The following is a 24,922-nucleotide window of genomic DNA, read 5'->3' as shown; positions in this document are numbered from 1 at the left end:
CAATCGGACAAATGAATCCCCTTTTATTTTAGGCTGCGCTTTGATTAGGTACAAGCAAATGACCAGAATGCAATATAGTGTTTGACACTATTAAAATTAGTAGCTATAGGGTTAAATTCCTGAAACCTAATGTATAAAATTGGCTATATACATCTCTTGTGCATGACATTGTGTCCAAAAAGCTGCTGAATGATGTGACACAATATGTTGAAAAATCCATACATACTTTGGCAAGGAAAATACAGTTGTATCAAGGTAGCCTAGCAGAAGCTCGTGAGATGAAATAATTCCATGTACAGTATGTAGTGTATGAAAATAACTTCAAGATAAAGGACTACTGCATTGCAATTCATTACGAGTAATAATAATTTACGTACAACTAATTCGCTCAGTGGCTAATTATTGAATTTGGGCTAGTACGGCCAGATGCGGCGAAAGTGGACAATAATAAACAACAGTTTCGGTCATCCTAATATAGACCGATTCTATTTCTTAAGACCGCCAGTGAAATTTTCTTGAAACAATAAATACTTTTGATTGAGCCTGGCTTTGTATTGACGATAAATTCGAAAAAGAATATTTTTATAAACCCAATTATTGAAAACAGAAAAATAACAATTAAAAAAGTTATAATTAGCAAGTTATAAAAAAAAGATGAAACAAGAAGATGATAGAGCAGTGTAAAAACCGGACGTGGAGTCACTTGTGAAAATTTGAAATTTCTAAATATTCGCGGTGCGTTTAGAAATGTATCGCTTATTTCCTTTTGAAAAAAGAAACAGTTTTACTTTTAGGGAACATGGAATTTCGCATTTATATCATATTAATTTTTAATAGAGAAAAAACTGTGGAAAAATATTGGAGTCCAATTGCAAATAAGTAATTCTTCGCTGCTCGATAGAAAAAATTCTTCGAGTTTTCCAGGGAAGTTTCTTACAAAAAACTTTGACGTTAGAATTTCCGTAACAAATATCACAATGAATCTTATCAATACATTTAATAATGTTCCAATTCTTGCGGAGTGGAAAAATTTCGTGATCATAGAATCCACTTATCCGGTCTTTACACTTTGGGGGAAAGTGATAGCGACACGGAAAATGAAGCAGATCTAGGAGAGCAGCGCTAACAAACTTTCTTTTAAGATCAGAGTATTTGCTAGAAACTAGTGCCGATCAAGACGATTAATTAAGCTTTCCATTGTACGACAAATAGATATTATACATAATGAGCAGATACAGAGAGCTCTGACTATAGGACGTATCTAGTTACATGAATCCATGGAGTGGCGGAAGGGCGGTAAGAAATAACACGTTACACACCAGTCTAGATAACATCTACATGCTTCGCATTTCGTTGATGTAACTATCTTTTTTGAAAATATTTGTAGCATTTCTTGTGAATTCAGGTTATACATTTAACGATATTATAGAAAACGACAATGTATTTAAACAAGAAATTTAACGATACTATTTAGCTTATTTTCGTACGAGGTCTTATGACCTGTAACGAAAATAAACCCATGTAATGCAGTCTATATTGCAATGAGCTTTGTTAACATGTAAAATGAATTATAATTCCTAATTTCAGTTGAAGATACAATCTAGGATTGGCAACAGCTTCTAGTTTCTTCAATAACCTTATAATGAAACATTATCACATTAATTGACATTAAATGGCCATCTGAAAGCGTACGGCACAACTTGGTTATCGACTATCTTATTAATAATAGTGCATTGAGGGCAGAAATGTTCAGGTGCACACAAAAAAATAATGGCAAAATACAATCATATTGACTATAGTTCATTAATCTGACACAAATTTGATGATACCGAACTAAAGCTAAAAACAAAATGGGTGAAGCACGGAGGGCGGAATCAAAATTTCGCATTTTGTCGCTCACATGGGAGGTATGCAGGAGGCAGGAATGAATATGAATGAAGCATAATTTTTGAAATAAAAGTTCTATCCTTCAAGTCGCGCAAAATTATAAAAATTTATGAATGGAGAGAAATAAAGTTAACTAATTATTAAGCTGGCCTGAAGTTAATACGATGACTTAGTCGTAAATGTTCGAAATTCATGGCTTTTAACCCTTAAATTCATTGCAATTTGAACGAATGACGAAGTTGCTTTAAATACAGTCAATTGAGATCTATTTTACAACTGCTAGAGCCAACAAACTTTCCGAAATCTCATCCAAAATTTAGTAAGATTTTGTAAAACAACTATACGAATTGCTGGACAATGAATAAGATCTTGTCGGGCTCCCATACATAGATTACTCAATGAATATGAACTTGCAAACAAACACAAGCAAATGAATGCTTGACATTAATCGTTGTTACCCACCGGTATCAGAAAGCTTCGATGTGGATGACGATTTCTTAGCCAGACCTGCAATGCTGGAGTCGGACTTGCCAGGCGAAGAGCCTCCACCCGGAGTGCTTGCGGCAAAACTGTCGCCTGTGGCGAGACGAGTTCGCTCTTTGGGGTCCAGAGTGAAGGAACCTGCGGCGCTGTCACTTAGGCTTCCGTCTGTGGCGGGAGTGGCGGTCGGGTTACGAGATCACACACAGAGTTAAATTGCAAAGCTTCTAAGTTTGAACGTCGAAAGCTTCCAAGAGATAACTTCGTGAACATTGATTCCCGAGCTAAAGAGAAATGAGGTACATGATTCTGTTCACTGTGTTAACTTACGATATCTTCAATTGTTGGCATTATGAAATCGAGCTAACATACTAACAAAATTATCGTACTTAATTGAATGGTAATATAATAATTCAGCAATCCAACATTTTTGCTATGAAGCAAAAATTAACGATTAACGCTTCTGGAATGGCATTATTGTCGTCTGAAGATAACATCAAGTTAGCTCATTGATAACTATTCTGTACTTAAACGCGAAGAAACTCTGAATTACAAGACAAATGTTGATCATCTTTCAAATAAAATTAATTACCGCTGTAATTTTATCCATGAAACGTAGCACCTTTAGTAGCCCATCGGAATCTCAGTGAATCAAGAATTGAAAACAATGAAAAGCAATTTCAGGTAAAATTTTTTGAGAAGTTACACAACAGCAATAAAAGATTCAATACGAACTATTTACCCATAAAAAAGAGAATCGCGTTGATCTGAGTATCGGACATTGCACGCGCCATGGAGAAAATTTCTATGTATAAATTTCGTTGAAGCATATTTTGAGAATCAGGTTTTAATTTTGCTAAAAATATATTCAATGATACCTGTATTCAACAACACCGTAAAAAAATCCATTCGAAAAAACCACACAGAAATATAAAATAAAACAATCAAGCAGCATAATAATATTTATTAATAAACATTCAATTACAAGCACGAGGACAGGGAAGACATGCTTCGAATATTCACAAAAAATCAGAGCGTAAGAAAAAAATAACAAATTAAAATAATAAACTAATTATTTCATGCAAATCAAAGCAAGCCATTCATGTTTATACAATGAATACAAAAAAAAAACTCTACGAAATATTCTGTGGCATGAACGAGTCTAACACACAAAAGCCATGCAAAGACCTCAAAATCTAGCAATAAGAAGCAAATATGAGCTAACGAACGACGGGATTCTAGAATTTAAAAATGCATGCTTAACGTAAAACAAAAAATTACATTAAAGTTATCATATCTCTTCGGTTAGCGCGAGACAAGTGTAAAACTGAATTTCTGCGGTGATAAATTCCTAACCTAAAAATTAGATTGGTATAAGATCGTGTAATTCGCATCAATGCGGCAACATTTGTGTCAGGGGTCTATTTCTAATTTAGACATGTTCTACATTTCAGGGGGTGAGTACTTCGACTGACTGAATGCATCAATGTAGTTGATGAAAAATCAAACATTGTTTAGTACCCTTGTTAGAGCCAGAATAGTGGAATCGATCTTATAGTAAAATATAACTTTGGCTGCATAAAAGCTGAACTTAAAAGGAGTATACACTACAGTACATGCTGGCAGAAAGCGCACGCGGATACTCGAGCAATACTTACGATGGTGCCCCAAATGTAAAGGCCCAACCTGTATCAAATCTAGCGCAACAAAATATAGAACTCAAACAAGAGAACAAAATATTGGGTCAACAAAGGACAGTTCAGGAACAGAAGTACTTGACAATGATCTCTCGTGATCAAAGTAGTGTCTCAGGTGTGTCAATAAACTGATTGTCAATAACTGATTACACACAAAAGAATCGAACCTATTCTATGAATCATTACAAGGCTCTAACAAGGACATGTTCTGAGCTGCACAAAATTGTGGAGCAGCACCGAATAGCGAAATCTACGAAGTCGACCTAGTATTTCTTCTCATATTCAGTGGTATCTAAAAACCCGATTTAGTTATTTACATAAAATAATGTTAAATTATTAGCTGGAAAGTCTCCATTAGGTATCTTGACCAAGCGTTGAGAGAACAGAGACAGTCATACAATCAGCGAATACATCTCGCCTATTGCTATGCGCAATTATTTACATGTGCTACTTAATTCAGTTATAGAAGCATACTGATGTCGTCGGCAGGCAGAGATACAGCTGAAAAGCTTACCGAGTTCACGAGCCTTAGGGAAAGAAGTGGAAGACCAACAGAGAATAGCCTTACCGACATTGTCATGTAACTCAGATTGCTTTGTAGCTCCAAGTTCCCGCTCTGACGATGTCGACGAAGTTCCCTTTTCAGATTCTTCTTCTTGTTCAGGCAGAGAGGAACAAGCTTCTGTAGCTGGGACTCCCGCTACACCAGTTCTCAGTGTTGTTGAGCCACTGGTATGTGATTTGCCTCTTTCTTGCCCTCGGCTTTTAGAACTTTCGGGCAGCTCTAATATTTGGGTATCTGCGCTGTCGAACAGCGGAAGCCGCGGTGAAGATGAATTGGATGGAGTAGATGCAAGCTGTCCATCCGGGTCAGGTTTTGCCCCTTCTGTACTTGGCGTGTCACCCAAATTAACATGAAATTCCAGTTTTTTCATCCCGTTATTTGATGGACTCGAAACAGCGGCCGAGGAGGAACTAACAACTTTGGTAGTGGACGAGGAAGGACTGAGAGGTAATGCAGTGGGAATGCCGAGCGCCGCACCGGCCAAGGGACTCGTTGGCTTAGCCTCTGAGCGAACTCCCTTCTTAGCTGCTGATGATATCCGAGGCGTCCGTTGTATTTGCAGACCGAGCCAAAAATAAAAAGCGAAAGGAAAAGAAAATAGAATTAAATGAAAGATACTAAACCGAAAAACAGATCCTTAGAATTTTTCCGACAGCTGAGCAGACAGCACTGGGCTACCGTGCAGTGTAGCTCTTGAGGTATATTTACACTCTAAAAACATGCTATTCAAGGTCTTCTACCGAACAGGCTTGGTTTTAGCAATGATCAGCCTGCCAAATTGAAATGAATACTTGATTTGAATGCACAAAAGTTGGTAGTTATATGTCTTCACATAAATTTCATTCATTTGGAAAGAACATCGTTGTTTGAGGATGTTACGTGCAGTAATGAACATTTCATAAGTGACTTCTTTTATGCAGCTGAACAGAGCCATACCAATGCTTGTAATGTAGAAACCGTTTGTTACTAAGCAGGCAACCAAACTCTCTCATGATCTCACTAAAAGTTTCCTTATAGTATAATCTTACGCATTTAGATAATAGTATCATTCAGGTAGCAAGGGTTACTTGGTAAACGTAATTTCTTAGAAATTAACGTTTTAAAGTATGGAGTGACCAGAAGAAGCGAATTTAGAGTGGACAAGTAGGACAAGTTTAGGCGAGGTCAGGTAAGAGGAAGAAATTCAAATGCTTTTCATGAGGTTTAGTCAGTCCAGACGGAAAGAACGAGGGTTGCAGGATTTAAATTAGTGGCAGCAACAAGAACTGTAGTCTTGTTGTTTGCGATGGTAAAGTTGCAAGACAGGAAAACAGCGAAGAAGGCAGGCGGTGAAAGTAATTAGATACATGACAGCTACAGGGGAAGGCACACGAAGCAGTGCAGGTGAAATGACATCATTCGCAGGTGCTAGACCCACCTGCTTTCTCAGTTTCAGGAACTTCGCTGGTGGAAAGACTTCTTGCGAAGGTACCCCGCTTTCCTGATCCCCCAAAAGCCCCTCCTGGGGCTCCATAACCGCTCATCCGATCGCTTAATTCACTAGCAGGGTCAGAAGAAGGGGCTACATCAGCAATGACGCGATACTCTTTAGTTGGCGGACTGTTAGCATCAAATTCAAAATACTGAGGCTGTTCATTGATACTGACTGACGAGCTAGGCCGAACCCGGGTATTTACGTGTAGCTGAAAAGGTACGCTAAAGCACTCATGTGAGCTATCTGGCTTGGGTGGAATAGGCTCTCGATAGGCTCGGTCGGTAGAATGACTGAAGCAATCTGCGGTGTAAATAGTTTGGCGTTTGACTGAAGGACATGCAGAGGTATTATAAGAGAGGTTCAAGCTGTGCATGGGTGAAGCAATAGAGTCTGTGTCACGTTCACGATATGACGAAAGCTCGCCACAATGAATGGGACAATTATCGTGCTTTAACAAGTAACGCTCTTTGGACCGTCTCTCTTCACAACTGCTGCAGGTAGCATCAGAAGAATCATAACTATGGAAACTAGGTCCGTATCGATCATTGTCAATTCCACTTTTATCGTAACACGAGTCGAAGCGTGAATGAATGATTTCGTCAGGAAAGGGAGTGGTACAGTCAGAACAAAAAGAGGACTGATCAGCGTGAGCGCCTTTAGATGTTGCATTGATTAGATATTGTTGGGAATGGGGGTGGTTTCGTCTGTTGTAATCTGATCTCATTTTCGTGGAATCTAGCTCAGAATTCTGGCCGATATGCTGATTTCCTTTTACTTTGGGAGTTGGTGATGGAAACGGGAAGTTGACTTGCTTCTTCTTTTTAGAAGAGGACTCCGTGCGAGGTAAAGTATTAGAATAATCTACTTTTCCTGGAGTTTCTTGTCTTAGCCGTTGGTCTTTTCTTGCGTAGTCTATTAGTGACCCTTCGGTCTTGGCACGCACCAGTTTCCTGGGTTGGAGGAGAGGTTTTCTAGGAGGCCAATCAGGACTTATACGTTCAATTATGGGTAAGGATGAAGGAGTTTGGTTGACGATTTGAGGACACTCATCCATTGCATACATGCAGTCGCACTGAGATCCAGAATTATACGGATCTGAGTCATTCTCTTGACTAAATGATCGATCAAAGGATCGATCGGATAAGAAAACTTCCGTCTCTGCACCGCTGTACTCGGAGTCGTATCCGTAGTAAGTCCCCGCGTCGTGCCCGGCATCCCTGCATGGTCGTTGTCGAGCTGGAAGAGCATGTCGAGGCGGCGCATCCCTTCTACGTGGTCGCCGGTCGACGTACTGTCGTGCTTCATCACGCCACCTACGTTCTACGCCACTATCACTATTTCTAAAAGGCACTTGGGGTGGACTATGAGCAGACGCGCTACATCCTCTACTATTATAACCGTGTGAAGGAACCTTTTTAGAATAGTAGCGATGCAAATCTCCGGAAGATTTTGATCTCATTGCATCATTAAATCTACAGTCGATGAAAATTTCATCTGATCCATTACTACTGAGAACGTTAAATTCATCGCCAATACTACGACTCTTGAGTAACTTGACTTTCACGGGCGAAGGTGGAAAAAATGATCTTACGGTGTTACTGCGTTGCAAAGGCGGCAAATTTCTCGACTGGAAAGACCCAATAGCAGGGTTGCTTCTACTCTGAAACCTCCTTCTAAGATACTGATTATCTTCTATACTGAACGGCGGAGAAGATTCGGATGTTGAAAAGTCAGCAGCATTAAATGTTGGAACAAAACGAGATTTTTTATCTCTATCATTAGAAGAGGAAGAATGAAAAGGATTTTGATCTGTTGTTTCTCTTGGCCAGAGTCGTACTTCAGGCAAGGGAAGTTGGTCGCGCACAACACCAGAAACATCAGCAGCATACCAGTCGGGATGCGAGTAACTAGAGTCGGTGGGAAAGATACTAGGAGCACAAGTGAGACTAGAGGAGAAGTGCTGTCTACTGCTGCTTCCAATACGTTCAAAGAATTTCAATTAGTTATGCAAGTACCAAAAAGGTAGAGAGTCAACGGTAAATGGATCAGAGCCAGGAAAGAAGGTAAAAACCAGCCAATAAAATAAATAAACAAAAATACAACGCAAAACAATAAGAAGGGGAAAGAAAAGAGAAGAAAAATTAATTAGTTTTCCCAGTGATGAATCTCATACTAACATTTTAAACTACTAAAAACGTCTACAAAAATATATTTAACACTCCTGTGGGGTACCAATGACCAGAAAAATTAAGTAAATCACTTAAAAATATCGTTGCGTGAAATAACAAAAATGATGAGATGCTGATTAGTTGCGTAAAATCAAAGAATAGAACCCAAGAATTGCATCAACTTAAGTTTCCTTCATGACCAATCAACCACATCCCTTCTTCGCCCCGAATTATACTCGAAGTAATCCGTAAGTCACAAAACTGGAGTTATTTCTTGCATGAAATAAATATTGAGACAACCTAATGGTTGCACCCCGAAATATTAATCGGAGCAGAAGTTTAGTCCCTAACGGACTTAACTCCCAGCATGGAACTCCTTTTAAATAAAAAGCTTTCACTAAATTCAAAATAAAAGATTCGGCGCTTTTGAAACAAAGTCGAGTTCATGAAATCATCAACGCTGGAGCATAGAAAGTCTATGATATGACTTAGCATGCACAGTCACAGAGCCTCATATCGAATAATAAAAAAACACTTGATGAGTTGAAACTCTGGCCATTCCAGGGAGGTGGAGGACATAAATGTAGGAAGACGACTTAGGAGTTAAACTTTGAAGGTGCTGAAAGATAGAAATATTAATGAAAGAAACAGTAATAGATGATTTGCGCAATGAACAATGATTGTCTGGAAATTGAATGTGCGGTTTTCATCTACATTGTAAAATTCTGAGCATAAATTAACGTGCGAAATGAGCGTCAGGGAAAAGTCTGAACGATTATTTCGATGATCGAGCAAGCAACGTGAACCAAGTGATGCACAATGCAGGGGTGGAGTCATCGGGCAGTGGAATTCATTCGAGGGAGGAAGAATAACTCTAACATTTATGTACAGCACACAATATTAAACTGGGTTTCAATTCCCCTTTCTATAAGAATTATTAAAATTGTACAATGTCTCTCTAACAATAGAGAATGCGTTTGTAGAAACGAGCATCCAATTCTCCCTTCTTCGAAATGTATCAATTGGATCCCACTTAGCCGAAGTGAACTGAACTATACCAGGGGAAACGAGGCGGTAAAAGTGATGCAAGTGAAGCGAAAAGAAATAGGGAGTGCACACACCAACAATTTCTATTTCTTACATTTTTAGAGTCCCATAAGAGCAAATAAAAGGTATTAAATTGTCCAGAGAAATATTATGGTTATTAAGCACGGAAAAATGGATGTCAATGCAAACATGATACAGGGCTAAATATACTCGTTATTTTTGGGGACATAATAAACTTTTCAGCGTGCGTTGGACATCTTTCAACTAGAAAATACACCAGCATTCAATTAACAAAGGGCATGTATGCTTGAACCTATTTATTCAAATCACCTTTTGGAATCCTAAAGTTAGCTGGAGAGGAGCTTAGCGCTTAACAAAGAGGCACATTACTGAACGCTCTGTTACCCTGTCATGTGTAGTGGTGTCACTGAACGCTCTATTACTCTGTCATGTGTAGTGGCGTTACTGAACGCTCTGTTACTCTGTCATGTGTAGTGGTCTGTTCCTCTGTCATGTGTAGTGGCGTTACTGAACTCTCTGTTACTCTGTCATGTGTAGTGGCGTTACTGAACGCTCTGTTACTCTGTCATGTGTGGTGGTGTTACTGAACTCTCTGTTACTCTGTCATGTGTAGTGGTGTTACTGAACGCTCTGTTACTCTGTCATGTGCAGTGGTGTTACTGAACGCTCTGTTACTCTGTCATGTGCAGTGGTGTTACTGAACGCTTTGTTACTCTGTCCTCTGTCATGTGTAGTGGCGTCACTGAACGCTCTCGTATTATATGTGAGTTGACACTAATCTTGTCATCAGAAGAAATATTTTCAAATAAAAATCAAGGTCTGACAAAGTAGATCGCGTCTCGAAAAGCAGAAAAAATTTCTTGTCATCGTTAAAAATCTTCTATAGTGTCTAATTGAGTATGTAAATAATCAATTACAGAGGAGCCATTGCTGGCATGGCCTCTCATGAACTCAAGAGCAGCCGTTCTTCCAATTATTGAATTTCATCATTTGCCAAGCAAAGTATTAGCGCTATAAGCGAATAACGTAAAGCGTATTTTGGAACTCATGTTCTGAGGAATGTCATGGATATTAATATAACAGCAACTTGATAAATCTAGAAACGCAGAAAGGGGATTTGAGCAATAAACAGACGTGGTGTGAGAAGCTAAAACACCAACGTAAAATGGATGAAGATGTAAGAAGTGTAAATAAATATAAAGAGATTGAACACTTGTCGAGGGCTGTACGAGAGCAAATGACAGGGAACCTAACTTAAGCCTACTTTAACTTTGTTGTTGACATATTTAGAATGCATGATATAAAATGATCATTTTTAGGTGAAGTTACATGGAACATAAAACCATATTACAGGTTACGATTAATCTGTCATCATTAGGTTAGGAACACTCAGGTTTTTGCTAACTCAGGTCCACGTAATTCTTTCCCGTGGAAAAGGCGCTGGGAGTGCCAGCTGACTGGAGACAGATTGAGATGAAACATTTGGATCATTTCACATTTTATGTGCTGGGAATTTAGCTAACAGAAAGAAATAAAAGTTCAGGAGAATTAATTTTTTGTCAACACATTCGTTATTACCGCCCAAATGGATACATTTGACCATCAGAAATAGATATTTCCAGAACGCACACGTATTGCTTGCATTGACAAAAGAATTTTTCGGCTCCCGTCAGCAGGCTTCTCCCATGGGCAGGTGAAATACCTTGACTACACAGAGGCGAATCGTCGAATGATTTAGGCACTGGGCAGCCCACCAGAATTGGGACACAGTTATATCAAGATTTTAGAGAAAGTGTAGAAAAAGTTAGCAAAGAGTTTATTTATTTAGTACGAGACAAGACAAGCACCTGTGTTTAACGGATCCTCTGGGTCGTTCGCTCTGAGTAGAGAAGGTGCTGGCGCCGCTCACGACGCTCTCTATATCACTAGCAGAATCGCCAAGGTCTCGCTCCAACGGGTCACGCTCTGGGGAAGCTAAAGCTCCTCTCGAGGCACCTCTCGTATACCTGCAAACAGTTGCCAAGGTTCAGCCAAGAGTCGTCAAGACTTGGGCCTGAGACGATCTGTGGCGCCAACGGACAGTAAACAAAAGAAGTGGCAAGGTTTCGCACGAGTTGGAGGTTTGGCAAGAAAAAGTAGTTAATAATGGTATGCAAAAAAAAAAAAATGATAAATCCAAGCTACGCAATAGGCATCCACGAAAAAGGAAGTGATGGATGATGCACAGCGATGGAAATAGGATTAAAACAGAGGCAAGAGGTTTATTTGAGAAAAAACTCGGAATCTCATTGGAAAATATTCGGAATCACTCGGGCCAATACTTTCACTGGAGAGTTTCAAGCAAGAGAGATGCACGAAAATTCCATATAATAATCTATCAAATTCCTGTTAGACTGGCCGATTGTTACTAGGTACGGACAGTGATAGAGAACAATTGCTTTAATGTATAGCGATATAAATCAGCGTGAAAACTATTAACATCGCTTGACCGTCGACTTTTGACGACTGTTGATGATCCGCGTGATACTTCAGACGGTGGCTGATACTTCAGACAATCATGCAGTTGATAGATCTGCTCCGCAGTTATCTCACGTCAAACTAGTCGACTGCACGACCGCAACTGAACCCATCAGTATAAGTTCGATACCACAGACTTCTAACACTATCTGACGCTACGTATATTAAACTACATGTGTGACGAGGTCGACGTTATATTTTCCCTGAAGTAAATTGCACCCAGCAACCAATTAAAATTAAAATGTTATTTAAAGAATCCATTCAACTACAAAAATGTAGAAATATCAGTGAAATAGACGAAAAAGAATGTAATGTTTACCTGTCGTAGCGGCGAGCTCCGATTTCAGAGTCGCTGTAGCCGCTGTTGAGCGCAGAGCGCGAGTGTCCCTGCGGCTGCATCTGGCGCAGACGCAGCTTCATGTGTCGTGCGCGCTCCTCGAGGTCCTATAACGGCAATATTAGTAAGCCAATATGTTTAAATTATCGAATATGGTTACAAAAAGCATTTAAATATAACCATAATTAATTGCAACCGTAACAAGCAAAGAGTCATTTAACGTTGAAATTGGATGGTTCTACAATTAAAATCTTGTAAAAACTAAAATGAATTGTCAAAACCTACATGATTGAAAAATTATTAGCTAGAGCTCCAAACATAAATATTGGGATTGAAAAGACCCACGATCTGCCGACGATCTGCTCTGTTTGCACTCGATTTGTTATGTTCCAAAATTGTAAATAACCCAATTTATTTATTCAATGTGCACTAAATTAAAAGTATGAAATGCAACAAAGCTTAATATTAGAAAAAACACTATAGTGCGTGCATTTTCATAAATTTAATAGCCTGCATTTTAGAACACGATTTGAACCTGGAGGCCCCATGATATCAAATTCATTGGACATTTTTTCTTTAATTGTTCTATTTATGACTTTCATCTTAAAAGTCCGGTCCCAGTTTTTCAAGCGACAAACGTCTTATTCTGAGACATTCAGTATATTAAACATTTATAGAGCCTTTTGCTCAAAATTAAAATTGCATAGTTTTCTAACAAATGTTTTTTGTTGTTAATAAGTGAAATATCCCTCAAATAATAGAATACTCGTAATCTTTTGACATACAAATCATTTATTGACTAATGTTCTCAGTTTAGTTTAACGTGATCAATTTTTGCCTCATCATGGCAAGAATTTGGTGGCTCTGAACGTCGCGTCTAACCAAAACGTTAACAATTTAGCGAATTTATTAGCATGAGCATTGGACAAGAACTCCAAAAGACTCAAGAACAAACCGTCACAACAATTGAAATATTAGTAGCTGCTCAAATCATAAAGCAATATAAGCGGGACATGGAAGCACGATTAGCTAACACTTTATTAGGCCGGAAATTAGAGAGTAACTATGCCAATCTGCAACGAAACTTTAGGTTAGGTATGGAAATAAATTTTGATCACAATATTCTCACTTATTTGCAATGTTTATAAGCGGAAAACGTTCAATTCTTAAAGTTGATTTAATGTATATTTTAATGCTGGTAAATGATGACATATGATCGGAAAACTTATTTTTCTCTAAGCATCTATTATTGCCAAAGAAGATTTAATTTCCGTTATTTTAGCCCATTACAATTCTTTGCACTTCTTATATTGTCCTATAGACTGCAATAATGATTTCGCCCATTAAAGTGATCCACAACAACAATGGTTTTGTCCATTATAGTGATGGACCACCATAATAATTTCCTCCATTACAGTGATGGACCACAACTGTGGTTGCGCTCACTGTCGTCAGGACGAGTTGAAACACTAAGAAAGCTAGCAGGGGAAATTCCTAAACTGGACGATAAAATATTGCATCTATCCTTTGCCAGGCTTGTAGGTTTAGCTGGGATTTTCCAAATCGGGTACTTAGGAAGGGGAAAAATGTTTTTTTTTCGAGCTGTAACTTTGCGTCACTCTAAAATAGCAGGGATGGTACAAGCAATTCAGCCGCTACTCAAGCCACGAGACAAACGTCGACAATGCAAACTTTGAACTTTGTTTACCTGCGAATCTCTGTTCCTCTGCTTGCCAGAGGATAGTAGAGAGGGAAAATGAGGCATGGGTCGGCAAAATTCAAGCATTTCATTATCACCTCACTTATTTGGAATTGAACTAAAGACATGGAACGCTGTCGACTGATAGTACTCTAGGAGAACGAAGCATGAGTTCGCTGTCGTTTTTATTGAATGTCATTCCGCTATAATCTTAAGTGAATTTAAAGATATTAGCCTCGTTAAGCTATTTCAAGCTGAAATGTTCAGCGAAAATCACGGCATTAGAATTATAACATAGCACAAGCTAGTTCTTGGAAATTATTGTTGCAAGCTCTACATATGTACAGTTGTAAGCTATTGATATGTGCAGTAGCAAGCACATGACAGGTACAATTGCAAGCTTTTGACACGCGAAGTTGCAAGCTCTTGATATTTGAAGGTTTGAACATGTGCAGTAGAAATATTTTGACATACACAGTAGCGAGCTCTAGTCATGTAGATTTTTCTTCACGTACATGTTTGTAACAAGAATTGTAAAAAGAATGTAACCCTGACCCTGACCTGGATAATTCATCTAAGTCAAAACAAAATAATTGATATCATTAACTAACAGAAAATGTATTTAAAAACTTCTCATAATTCTGGCTTGACTTTATAGGTTCAAGGCACCTGCGTTATTTTGTCGCGGTTGGCGTGTTGCAAGGCAGCTGGGATCTGAGGCAGCTGACGCTTCTTGGGGGAGCTGGTAGGGGTCGCGGTCTCGCTCCGTGACGTCATTAGGGGCCGACCGCCCCCCATTCCCCCATATTCTGGCCTGCCAAAGGTGCTGGGATGAGCGAAACTAAAGATAACAAATTCCTCGAAAATGCAGCGACTAAGACTCAGAAATTGGAGCCCGGCTTGCGGGCAAGTGGCACGCTAGAAAAGATGGCGCTATTCACTGTAAAGATAAGCCCAGGGACGACACTAATGAACCGCGCGTAACTCAGATTCATGAAGATAAAAGAGGAGTCCTTTTCAATTGCATTGTATGAATTATGATTATATAGGACCATTAATTTGTTTCTTAAATATATAAATTCAAGAAATGGATATGGATTAACATATTGACGTGCGAGACACAAATGCTAGACAATTTTAACAACACTGCATGAAAAGTTTCCAAAGAGAGAGAGCTTGATCACGCATGCGAAACCTTGATTCTTTCCATTCTTAGTGAGGGAAATTATTCCCTATAGATACTGAATGTTGAATAACTTCTCGAAAGTTGGGTCTACCTTCTTTTAAAGGTATACATTAGCAGTCCACTTTGTTGCTAATAAGTAGTAGACATGATAAACAAAATAACGAATCACGCAAACAAATATTATTCGTGAAGCTCATTCCCTCCGGATAATTAAAGCAAATTTTATCGAGAAAGCAATGATGCGGCAATGTATTTATGGAAAGTTGAACCCGTAAATAAGCTTTGAAATAATAAAGATTCTGCAAAGTTATTGAGCTTTAGTTCCGATTTGTTGCTTACAATTTTATGGTATTATCCAGGAAAGGACGCCCAACACCGCATTCATCACTTCCAGGAGAACCCATAACCACCAACATGACCTTTTATCACCGTTTGGTCTCAGGGATGTGTTTGGTCTCTCTTTGATGAATTATTTTACCCTCGACTATTATTTATTACATTTGGAAAACCGTGCCACTGGAGCTCTAGTGAATTATCCTGAGAGAGAAATATTATGATGACACGATTTTAAAGTGTACACTGAAATAAGAATATTTTTCGCCAGCATGCTTGGCGTCGTCCCAAACAGTAGCAGTCGCATGCATGAATATGATGGGAACAGGGGACGGGAGTTAGAGCACAATTTACGAAGGTGAGGTAAGAACTGAAGTTTTCCATTTTTAATAAGAGGAATGTGCCCACATGATCAGTACAGAAACCACTGACACTTTTGATTCACACGTAGAAATAAATGTTTGAATATCAAGACAAATTTTTGTTTGAGTGTGGGGTGCAAAATTTCAACTCAGCAATTCAAAACTCGAGTTAGAAAAGTTATAAAATATATTCCAGTGAGAGGACAGAATTGTAAGAAGGCAAACAGAAGGAAATTCGTGAAAGCCACTTTAATACCTCGCTTCGGGTGGCGACAAAGACCGAGACGCCACGTCAGGTATACGTCTCGGTGATTTAGATCTTGACCTCGACACGTGCAGCGATGGTGAGTCAGTAGGAGCTGCTGACTGGCTTCTGCCTCTCGCTGACATTGGGATTGGTGCGGGGATGTAATCCTTGTATGGAGGCCCTACGCTTGCACCCAAACTTCCCCCAAAACCCATCATGTGTCCTGGGGAACGAAACCGTGGGTCCTCTCTCCTCGATCTGTGTTCGTATGAACCAAAACCTCTGTGGTCGTCTGGGGGCGGACTGGGGAGTCAAGGGTAGGAGAATCAAAGATGAGACGAGATTAGCACTGATGTCCACGTTTATGAATTCACTTTGCAAGCAAGTTAAGCATGATAATTGAAGCATTTTAGTTATTCTGTTTGAAAAGTTACGAATTATTCTCAAAGCTGACGATAAAATAATAACTAACTAGTAAAATAACAACAATTAAAAACACAAAATAACAACTCCCATAATATTTTTATTACTGTTGAGTCTTAAGATGTTTTAGCTTAGGGAATTTCCGCTTAAACTATTCTATTGCGCGCAATATATGTAAATTTGAACAAACACATTTGGCTGTTGACATTTGAGCGCAAAATGACGAGGTTGCGGGCCATACCTGCTGGAGGAGCCGACGCTGCTGAGGGAGGCCTGCTCCATCTTGCGCTGGTGCAGGGAGTCCTCGAGGTCCGCGTCGCTCATGTCAGACTCGCTGAGTCGGGACGCCGTGGACGGTGGGGACAAGTGGTCGATGGAGGGCAGCGTCGACGCCGACTCTGTGTCCAGGCACATCGTGCGTCTCTGGTCACGTGCAAAAAAAAAGATTCAGGGATTTGGTCAGAAAAATTGCTTAGGTATTTTTTAATTTCAGAACGGCAGGAATTAATAAAATTGCTCATATAAGAATACATGTACCGTGTACACGATATGAACGCGAATATATGTATCGCACACACGATATGAATACGATACATGTATCGTGTCCCGAGTATCGTGCAATAATTTATTCTTCATTAAAAAAATTCTACATTTAGAAAATAAGTTATTCATTGACTTTATTAAAAATTTTGGTCCTATGTGCCATATTTTGAACAATATTGGAGCATGTACCGAGTGCGAGGTGAGCATGTCGTCTGGCGGCGCGAGGCTGTACCATTCAGGCTCGTCGTCCAGCGCCGCGGCGTTGAGGTCCACCAACACCTGAGCAACAAACACCAGGTGAGCCATGTCCAGTGCCAACAATACGTGCCGATATAACGAGAAAAATAATAATAAATACATAATGTCTCCATAGACTACTTGAAAATGTTGATAATTATCAAAATTGGGAATACGAGGCAAAAGCTGATTGGGCTTTAAGTAAGCTGCATTTTAATCAAAACGAAGAAAGTTAAACACTGGAACATACTGGATAACTGGATTCGGACCCTACTAGATAAATCACGGATAACGATATCTTTTCATTCGGATTGATTGCAACATATCTAAAATTCTACGTAAAAATATTATTGAGGTACCCCGAAGAAAAATTATAATATATCTAGCAAAGTAAGTTACATAATTTTCTTCGTCGAACATCATTCATTGTGGAGAATTTCTGACCGTTTTTTTGTTGTGTGGTGGTGCGCGTTGAGATCTGTATCTATTGAGGTAATATCGAGTTCTTGTCACGTTATAAAAGCGATTGCTGGGGGATAAACTCGAGGAATAAGCGGATGTCATAGTCGGACAGCGAGCTGCACCAGGCATTGCGTCCATTGTTCTATGAGGTTGTAAAGAAGTGCTTTCTCTCGCCATTGGTGGTAGAGGGTCATAGCTACGCGTTTTCTTGTAGCTCTGCAACCTATCAAACCGCGATAGAGGTGAGCTATAGAGAACACCTCCTGTGGTACTACTCCGGGGGTATCTCGACAAGTGTCCAGGCTGCAGAGTGTGGGCAAGTTGAGCAGGAAAGTGGGTACCTCCGAACGGCAGCACGCGATTGTACTGGACACCTGGACTGGGAAGGTCGCCATAATGTGTGTTGTCCCTGAGCGAACGCGGTGGCGGGCTGACCGGATCACAGAGCGAAGAGCTGAAGGGTCTGTTTCTCATAGACGAGAAAGAGGAGAAGCTGGATGAATGTTGGCGTTGCTGAAGTAGTTGTTGTTGATTATACAGAGACTCATGACTGTGGGAACGGCGACAATTTTCAACCATAGCTAAGCAAGGCTCTGCCAACCACAGCGGCCACCGCCGGATCGGTCATTGGGATGCACTTGAGAGGCGTCGGATAAAAACTTTAGAAATTCCAGAACTATAAAGCCATCTTGCTTTGGCTAGAAGAGACGTGTATGGCTGTGTGGCTCCACATAATTACGGTCAAGGCATAAATTTTATGTGAAATGTTCTCTCATAATTTAGCACTGTATTTTTTTCACAAACGCCACAAAATTCAAGTGGAATAATTCAGTAAAGTCACACAATCGCCAGGGTTGTCGGAATTCTCAGTTATGTCCAGCCTAAAGAATTAAGTCCATGAATATATGTACTGACTATGAACAGCTTTGGCATCATTGGTTCCATATACTAAAATATCACACATTGCTAAACTTATAGGGTATTTGTAAGATTATCACAGAAAAAGGAATTTGGAAATATTCCGTTAACAGGAGACAGACCTGAAAAAGACAATGACACTGAAATTAATGTTGTTAAGAAAAAGGAGACAACAACATGATGAATTAAAATAATAGTTTTCAGACTAGACCACCGGTATTAACTGTGTAATTTTAAGGTTATGAACATTAGAATCCCTGGAGTATTTTACGCTCATAAGCGTAAAACTGCAAATTTCTATCGTACGCATCACAACAGTTTCTAAAACTCGCACCACGACGTTATTTTTTATATTTCTGTTAATCTTTCCATTTTGGGGTAATTTGAAGGTAATACATGAATTCACATCTTACCTTCAATTTAATTAAGACCATAATTTATTGCGTAGTTTTGTTCAGTTTTTGATGTAACTTGTTTAGGTATAGCAGATTCCTAGGCCCGCTCTTCAGGTTTATGAGCACCGACAGTCACAGCGAAGTTTCACCGCGACCGTTGCGGCCGCCGTGGCGTTCACGTAGGCAGCGCGCGCATCCAAGCGACAGACATCCCTAGCTGACAGCATCTTTTGTTCTGTTCACATCATGTTGGTTCATAATTTGCTCCAGCATCGCTGGGGTTCACATCATGTTGCTTCATTATTTGCTCCAGCATCGCTGGGGTTCACATCATGTTGCTTCATTATTTGCTCCAGCATCGCTGGGGTTCACATCATGTTGCTTCATTATTTGCTCCAGCATAGTCCAGCATCGCTGGGGTTCACATCATGTTGCTTCATTATTTGCTCCAGCATAGTTGAGGACGGTTCACATCATGTTGCTTCATTATTTGCTCCAGTATTGCTGGGGTTCACATCATGTTGGTTCATTATTTGCTCCAGAATAGTTGCATGAGGACGGTTCACATCATGTTACTTCATTATTTGGTCCAACATCGTTGAGGACTTTCCCTTTACATTGGTGTCTAAATTATTAATTTTAAAATCATACTTAAATAAATAAGAATTTATTAATTTGGGTCCATCATTTAGAAAAACTTTGTACAATAAGTAGAGCACTAGAATGTCCTATAAATCGCACTGAGATGACAGAATTACCTGCCCAAGCATAAATGAACAGATTCTCGCGATCAGGCAGCAGCAAATACGCCGAGTCGCCGATAAAATTGCTTCGTGAAGTTGCACTACCAAGATGTATTCATTTCCACTGAAGTAGTGCAAAAATATTACTATTGATAATTACAATTTTTAGTTAATAAATTGACAGTTGAAGTCTCGCTAAAGAACTTTTTGAAGGCTCACGTTAATCTTTTAAGAACAGGAAAAAAATAAAGTTGACTACGATTAGATGATCCCTAACTACGAAAGCCCTGAACTTGGAAGAATGAGTTAAACAATAAACGTTAATTTGGAAACTACGCGTTTCCACACAATATAAAACAGGCGAACTGTGCCTAGTTCAGTAATGGCGAATGTTCGTAACACCTGAACGTGGCAAACGATGCGTGTTATGTAACGCACGAGCGTGGCTACGATGCATGCATGTAACGCATGAGCGTGGCCACGATACATGCATGTAACGCATGAGCGTGGCCACGATACATGCTTGTAACGCATGAGCGTGGCCACGACGCATGCATGTAACGCACGAGCGTGGCCACGATGCATGCATGTAACGCATGAGCGTGGCCACGACGCATGCATGTAACGCACGAGCGTAGCCACGACGCATGCATGTAACGCATGAACGTGGCCACGACGCATGCATGTAACGCATGAGTGTAGCCACGACGCATGCATGTAATGCATGAGCGTGGCCACGATGCATGCATGTAACGCACGAGCGTGGCCACGATGCATGCATGTAACGCACGAGCGTGGCCACGGTGCATGTAACGCATGAGCGTGACGACGGTGTGTGCGCCAGCGTAGGTGTGCACAGGAGCTAAGGGTAGCACCCCTTGAACAGCCTCAAAGCTTCTCGCCGTCTCCCCTCTTCTCTTTCTCACTCTCTTGTGCAGTAACCTTGGATCAATGCCACTCATTGCAACAGAACATTCACTAAGTCACTTATTTACACTGAATTTCAGTAAGTCACAACAGCTTCAGGGCTATATTTAGCTCACTTCTACTACCAGTATTTAGGGGGTGGCTAAATATAGACGCCTTTATTGGACTGGAGTGTCGTCCTAACTTCCGAGTGGCACGAATAACTTCACAACCACGAGACCTCCGCACAACCTTACCCGACTACAACCCACGACCGACTGAAGACTTTGTTGTTCGTCCAGGTTACGGGAATGTTTCCTTCCGAGCACGTGAACTTAGTTCCTCCCTTCATCATTTGTTTATACCTCAGGACAAAAGAAAGATAACGCTAGGCAACAGTCATCTGTGTTTGAATTAACGAAATCACATTCATTTTAATTTCCAGAAATATTATCCCTCTGTGTATGATTTTTTTTGCTGATCTTACGTTGAAGGCATCTGTTTTTAAATTTTCGACCTATTTGGATTCATTAATTTTTATTTTGTGTACAAGTTGATGCGGCAGAATAAAGCAAACGGGAAATTATTTACTCTAATGCCCGTCGTTTCGACTGTTTCGCTCAACGTCAAAAATCAATGGGACTTTAAACAATCGGGTACTAAAACAGAAAATTCGCAAGCAATTTTCATAAATGGAAATAAACGTAAATGGCAATTGGTGGAACGTCATGGAAGAGAGAGACGAAACAGTCACCGAAAACCAGAGGTGACGAAACGGTGTCCGCAGCAAGAGAGTAACTTAAATCTTTGGCGTAAATACCGCAGACTAATGAGTGCCTGACACAGTTTTGCGTAATGCGGCGTTCTACTAGTGTTCGAAAGTCGTGCCACGCTAAGCATGCAGGTGATGGAAATATTGGCCACTGTACCACCAACTGGTACAAAAATGTGTATAAACGAAACACAGGACCTATAATTCAAATATGTTTGGTTAAGAAAACTAATATCAATAAACTCGAACAACTACTGAAACGACTCGAACAACTACTTTAGATCGAAGTTTGTTTGGCAGCTACAAATGCGATATCTCTTATTTCATTCGCAGAAAATTAATAAACATGAGAGAAATATTGGCGAGAAAAGCAATGAACAATAATAAAACGCTTCTTATTATTTTACTCCGAAACCGATGGACCCTCCATCCCTTTCAAGAGACCCTTTCTTGTTTCCAAAAAACCATAAACGTAAAAAATCCATAGATCAATTCTCATTCAGCATTTCTCAAATAGACAATTGTCAATTGCAGAATTTCCAAAATAAATATTACCAAATCAATTTTTCAAGCTTAATAATTTCCAAAAATAAATTTTTTCAGGACCGCTACATTGCAAGTAGATTTTTTCTGAATTGATCATTTCCGAAGCCGCCACTTTGGAGCTACCAATCCCATGTATATTCATGGGAAAGCTGAACAAGGCAAGCGATCACAGTCAAGCCCTGGGCACTTACTATCAAAACTTACTTAGGTACACGTGGCGGTCGACTAATTGTCTATTATTGATGGGTTAAGCTTGTAAAGCAATCAGTGAATGGCTGACGGAGTGAATTTTTTTATTAAATTATTATAATTGTATTAATTATTATATAAATTATATTATTATTATTTAAATTAACGCCCAAGATGTAGCGCTTTTACCTCCCCGAGGAAGTCGTTGGTGCCGAAGCGGTCGTAGTCCCAGACGGTGACCTGCAGCGAGCGCTGCCGCAGCTCCGCTACTCGCACGGGCGCGTACACGAAGGTTTGGTTCCAGCGCGGCTGGCAGGTGCCTGCTATCGTCTTCGTGCGCCGCTTCGACTTCTCACTGACAGTTAAATATGAAACGAGATAATTGCTTGTGAGAAATAATATCATGGTAATAAGATGATCAATATCATCTGATTATTATATAATCGTATTTAAAATATGAAACAAGATAATTGTCAGCGAAATAAAAGAGATCAAGCGTAATAAGATGATCAATATCGTCTGGGTAATATATCATCGTATATATAATAAGATAAAGCGTAAATAAAGATGATCAAGCGTAAAACTCAGCTTTATTAAATATTAAAAACTTATAGTTTGCACGGGAACCTGGTCATCGTATCTGTCTTGGATTGTTGATCTGAATTCGCTCTATTTTCTCAATAAGCGTATATGGGTTTCCAGAAGCTAATTATACAAAATCCGGATACCGATGTGCTATTCGGGAAAACATAAAATACCGATATTTCCCAGCAATGTGGAACGATGTTGCGGTACCAACCTTCTATCGGGCAGCAGGAAGAGCTTAGCGTAGGGGTTCCGTGGCACGCCCGTTGCTCGCAGCGGCAGTTCCGAGGCGCTGATAACCGTCACGATCAGCTGCTGAACTTGCGAGTCCAGAAATAACTTCAGCTGTGGACGGAAGGGGCGAATACAATTAGTATTATTATCGAAGAAGCTGTGATGTACGCAAGCTCATATACGTTGTCATTCGCTATTCTTAAAAAAACTCTTAGGTAAAAGGTCCATATGGTATCAAAATATTATTTCTTCAATCGATCAAGAGCAAGCTAAATTTAAATGTTCGTTAAACTTTAACAATTTGGTCTTGATCTTTAGTGAATTAATTTATTAATTAAATCTACATTTTGCAAGTGTTTCTAATCTAATCATCAAGAAACAGTTTTGCAAATGACATGCGCACACCTACTTTAAACTTAGTCTGCAGTTGAAACGTTTTACTTTCGTTTACTTTGAGTTTACAATTCATGCAGATCTTTGCTGCTACTATTCAGGTCGACTAAGCTTTTGTCATCATCGTGTATTGTACAAGCCAGGCCAGAATGTTCTCACAGCAAAGCAAGCAAGATCTTCGTCTCAAGTAAGGACAAGCCATGCAAAATCATCCCATCCAACGAGTCCCAAAGACAAATGTCGACAGCCTGGCTACCGTACCTGAAGCTTGCCGCCTATAGAGGGCGAGTGCAGTCTGGTGCGGTAGTTGTCCGGTGATCCCGGTGACGTGATGGTTACGCTGGGCCGTCGGTCGCGCCCTGGCTCCGACAACTTACGAGGGTCAAAGCCTCCGTCGTGTGAACCACCTGGCACAGGACAAGATAAAATACTATGATTAATTCTAACTCAGTCTAATGAATTACAAAATACATATAAAATAAATATACACGCTTTGTACAAAATATACACTTAGCAACAAAAGCTCGATGATAAATTAAAAATTCGTTAAATTTCTACTGATTCGTTCTACTATTGTGACATAATACAGAAGAGATTCTAATTTGAAGGCCGATAGTTTGTGAGTTATTAAAAGTACGTGAGTGTCGTCATACGGCATCAGCTGTCAAACCCAGCGTTGCTTGCGGTAGGTAATGATCCTTGAGGTGCCGAACAATTATAATATTCGATATCAGATGTCCGTGGAATGATTTTCGATATTATTATGATAAAATCTTGAAATGGGTATAAAACATGATTCGCTCATACGATTCAACCCCAGAAAAAACATTTATATTTGCAATATAACCAACGCACCCATTGTAAATTTCATCTCCTTTGGGCACATGAATGATTTTTTTCCCGCGATCAAAATAATTCTCTAATTTGAGTTGGGTGGCTAAAGAAAAACTCTCTGCAGGCCAAATTTCAAGTAAAATTCCTATCTAGCCTTCGCATAGAAATTATTGATAATTGCGTTTAGTCGATTTATGCACCATTTTTCCCGCTTTGTGAGACCGTATGTCGTTTGGTAGTGAAGAATTTTAAAAGTTTAAAATCTAAATAATCAGTCTACCTAATTTAGATTTCCCCGAGCGAGAAAATCTGCTGACGTAATGTCGACACCGATAAACCCTAGTGGTCGTCTGCACGGCACATGAATGGATTGATGCGTAGCAATATTTTCCGTGCTTTGCAAGAAAAAAAATCGAATAAAATGTGAACACCACATCAGAGCGAGCATATTCGTAGAGTAGCACTCATTAGCTGAAGCATTCGACAGTAGTAGCATTCGGCAGTAGCAGCATTCGGCAGTAGCAGCATTCGGCAGTAGCAGCATTCAGCACTAGCAGCATTCGGCAGTAGCATCACACGGCAGTAGCAGCATTCATTCATGAAGGGGCGTGAATTTAGTACAATTAAAAAAAATTTAAATCAAAATTAGGTTAAAACTTAACTTAACTTAAAAATGAAAAAAACAAATATCAGTATTTAAAAAGAGACAAAGAAGACGTAAC

General features: G+C 39.7%; 1 protein-coding gene across 1 annotated transcript in view; it reads right to left on the bottom strand.

The window, feature by feature from the left end:
• The window catches only part of LOC108665111 (regulating synaptic membrane exocytosis protein 1), a 51,814-nt gene that overhangs the window by 10,191 nt on the left and 16,701 nt on the right, over positions 1 to 24,922 (bottom strand). Inside the window, exons 7-19 of the mRNA XM_047880829.1 lie at positions 23,628 to 23,773; positions 22,954 to 23,084; positions 22,344 to 22,509; positions 17,176 to 17,265; positions 16,685 to 16,866; positions 16,030 to 16,323; positions 14,562 to 14,706; positions 13,902 to 13,919; positions 12,176 to 12,300; positions 11,187 to 11,345; positions 6,047 to 8,073; positions 4,633 to 5,154; positions 2,350 to 2,535 (exon numbers count right to left, since the gene is read on the bottom strand). Coding sequence (XP_047736785.1) covers positions 2,350 to 2,535; positions 4,633 to 5,154; positions 6,047 to 8,073; positions 11,187 to 11,345; positions 12,176 to 12,300; positions 13,902 to 13,919; positions 14,562 to 14,706; positions 16,030 to 16,323; positions 16,685 to 16,866; positions 17,176 to 17,265; positions 22,344 to 22,509; positions 22,954 to 23,084; positions 23,628 to 23,773 — 4,191 coding nt within the window. The remainder of the gene's footprint in view (positions 1 to 2,349; positions 2,536 to 4,632; positions 5,155 to 6,046; positions 8,074 to 11,186; positions 11,346 to 12,175; positions 12,301 to 13,901; positions 13,920 to 14,561; positions 14,707 to 16,029; positions 16,324 to 16,684; positions 16,867 to 17,175; positions 17,266 to 22,343; positions 22,510 to 22,953; positions 23,085 to 23,627; positions 23,774 to 24,922) is intronic.

This window comes from Hyalella azteca, unplaced genomic scaffold (assembly GCF_000764305.2).
Source record: "Hyalella azteca isolate HAZT.00-mixed unplaced genomic scaffold, Hazt_2.0.2 contig6413, whole genome shotgun sequence".
Taxonomy (NCBI): Eukaryota; Metazoa; Arthropoda; class Malacostraca; order Amphipoda; family Hyalellidae; genus Hyalella; species Hyalella azteca.
Note: the sequence above shows the minus strand (reverse complement) of the source record. Positions and strands in the feature narration are given on the sequence as shown.